Source organism: Priapulus caudatus, unplaced genomic scaffold, assembly GCF_000485595.1.
Source record: "Priapulus caudatus unplaced genomic scaffold, Priapulus_caudatus-5.0.1 Scaffold75, whole genome shotgun sequence".
In the NCBI taxonomy this organism is placed as follows: domain Eukaryota; kingdom Metazoa; phylum Priapulida; class Priapulimorpha; order Priapulimorphida; family Priapulidae; genus Priapulus; species Priapulus caudatus.
Window position 1 is genome coordinate 608,753 of NW_014577136.1, and position 1,871 is coordinate 610,623.

General features: G+C 45.8%; 1 protein-coding gene across 1 annotated transcript; it reads right to left on the bottom strand.

Annotated features, from left to right (window-relative positions):
* Positions 1-649: 649 nt before the first annotated feature.
* Positions 650-1,708, bottom strand: LOC106821476 (uncharacterized protein K02A2.6-like). Its single transcript, XM_014826301.1, has one exon. It carries the CDS (start codon positions 1,706-1,708, stop codon positions 650-652), a length of 1,059 nt encoding a protein of 352 aa, XP_014681787.1.
* Between the last annotated feature and the right edge of the window lie 163 nt (positions 1,709-1,871).

A 1,871-nucleotide genomic window follows, 5' to 3' on the forward strand; every position in this document is an offset into this window, starting at 1 on the left:
CTTTCTCATCTTGAGAATGTCTTCTTCTGGCAGAGACAGATGACTAACTGCATTTACCAGCTCGATGTCTTCCTGGCCGTCATGGGACTTCAGGAAGGACCGACTTAGGGGATCTGCCAAGTGGTTCTCTTTCCCCTTGATGTACTGGACATCAACATCATATGCTAGTGCTCGTAGCAATAAACCCTGGAGCCGTTTTGGTGCTCTATCCAGCGGCTTTCTTGTGATGCTGTGGAGAGGCATGTGGTCTGAGAAGACTGTTACCTTGCGACCGAAAGTGAACTGATTCCACTTTTCAAGGGCGTACACTATGGCTAGCAACTCTTTTTCTATGACAGAGTAGCGAAGTTCTGCGTCTCGCAATGCTCTACTGGCATACGCTACCGGCTTGCCATCTTGAGTCATAACAGCACCCAGTCCCCTTGCACTAGCATCAGTGTGAATTACAAGGGGCTTTGTCTGGTCGTAGTACATCAATATTGGCGCTTCAGTCATAAGCTGCTTCAGCTCCTGCATTGCCATATCATGGTTGGCATCCCAAGTCCATTCAGCATTCTTACGGGAGAGTTCGTTCAAAGGTTGCATCACATCTGCCAGTCTTGGAAGAAACCGGGATAGGTAATTTACCATTCTTCGAAGTCGATCAATATCATCTTTGTTCTGTGGAGCTAGACTCCATACGAAGTATGGCTTCAGTTTTTGATGAATCTACCTTCAACCCATTGCGTGAGATGACATGACCCAGGAAATGGATCTCGGCTAGTCGGAACTGACACTTGTCCCTGTTGAGTACGACTCCAATCTCCCGACACCTTCGAAGTAGGCTGCAAAGACGACTATCATGCTCCTTCACATCAGCGCCCCAGACGATGATGTCATCTGCAACACAACGTACGCCATCCAAGCCATCAAGCGCTTGATGCAGACGCCTCTGGAACACCTCACTGCTAATATTCAGGCCAAATGGGAGCCTCTTGTATCTATATCTTCCCCACGGCGTAGCAAATGTCGTTAGCAAGCTTGACTCTTCATCTAGAAGACAGTGAAAGTACCCATCCTTTAAATCACAGATGGAAAAAACCTTTGCCTGTGACAGCTGGGGTAGGATGTTATCTAGCACTGGCAATGAGTAGTGCTCGCTCGATTCAAAAGTCGAGGAGGTCGAGGAGGTCGAGGAATCTAGACAGAGACGCATCTTCCCAGACTTCTTCTGGACTATGGCCATTTGGTTCACCCAATCAGTGGGTTCTGTCACTTCTGAGATAATCCCTCGGCTCACCAACTCATCTAGTTCCGCTTTCACTTTGTTCCTAAGTGTTTTCGGAACTACCTTAGCTGGTCTTACTGTTGGTCTTGCATCCTCTGTCAGCGTCAAATGGATCTTCTTTCCCTGCAAACTGCCAACCTTTGAGCAATCAAACACTTTAGGATATTCATCCATCACAACTTGAGAGTACACTAAGTTCACTGTCTCAAAGTTCTCATAACGGACAGTGAGAAGCTTCATCTGTTCTGCTGCATGCCCACTCAGAAGAGGTGTCAATCCATCTTCTCTGATTACAATGCAATGTATCTTGTACTTCTTACCAGTCTTGTCATTCTTGCCTTCTGGAACTGCCTTCTGGTATTCTTTAGGCTTCTTAGATAATTCAGCGATAATAGCGTAGTTGCTAAACATTTGCTTGAAAATCTTCCACTCATCAACCATATCCTCCTTTACTCCAAGCACATAAACGTTATTGGGTGATCCTGACCTTTAATCGCGAAAGTAACATCAGAAATGGATTTACTGGGTCAACCCTATATAGAAAAGAGCGATCACACATGATTCTAGGCCTATTAGTTAAAAAAGTTGTAAGGAGACTCCTCTG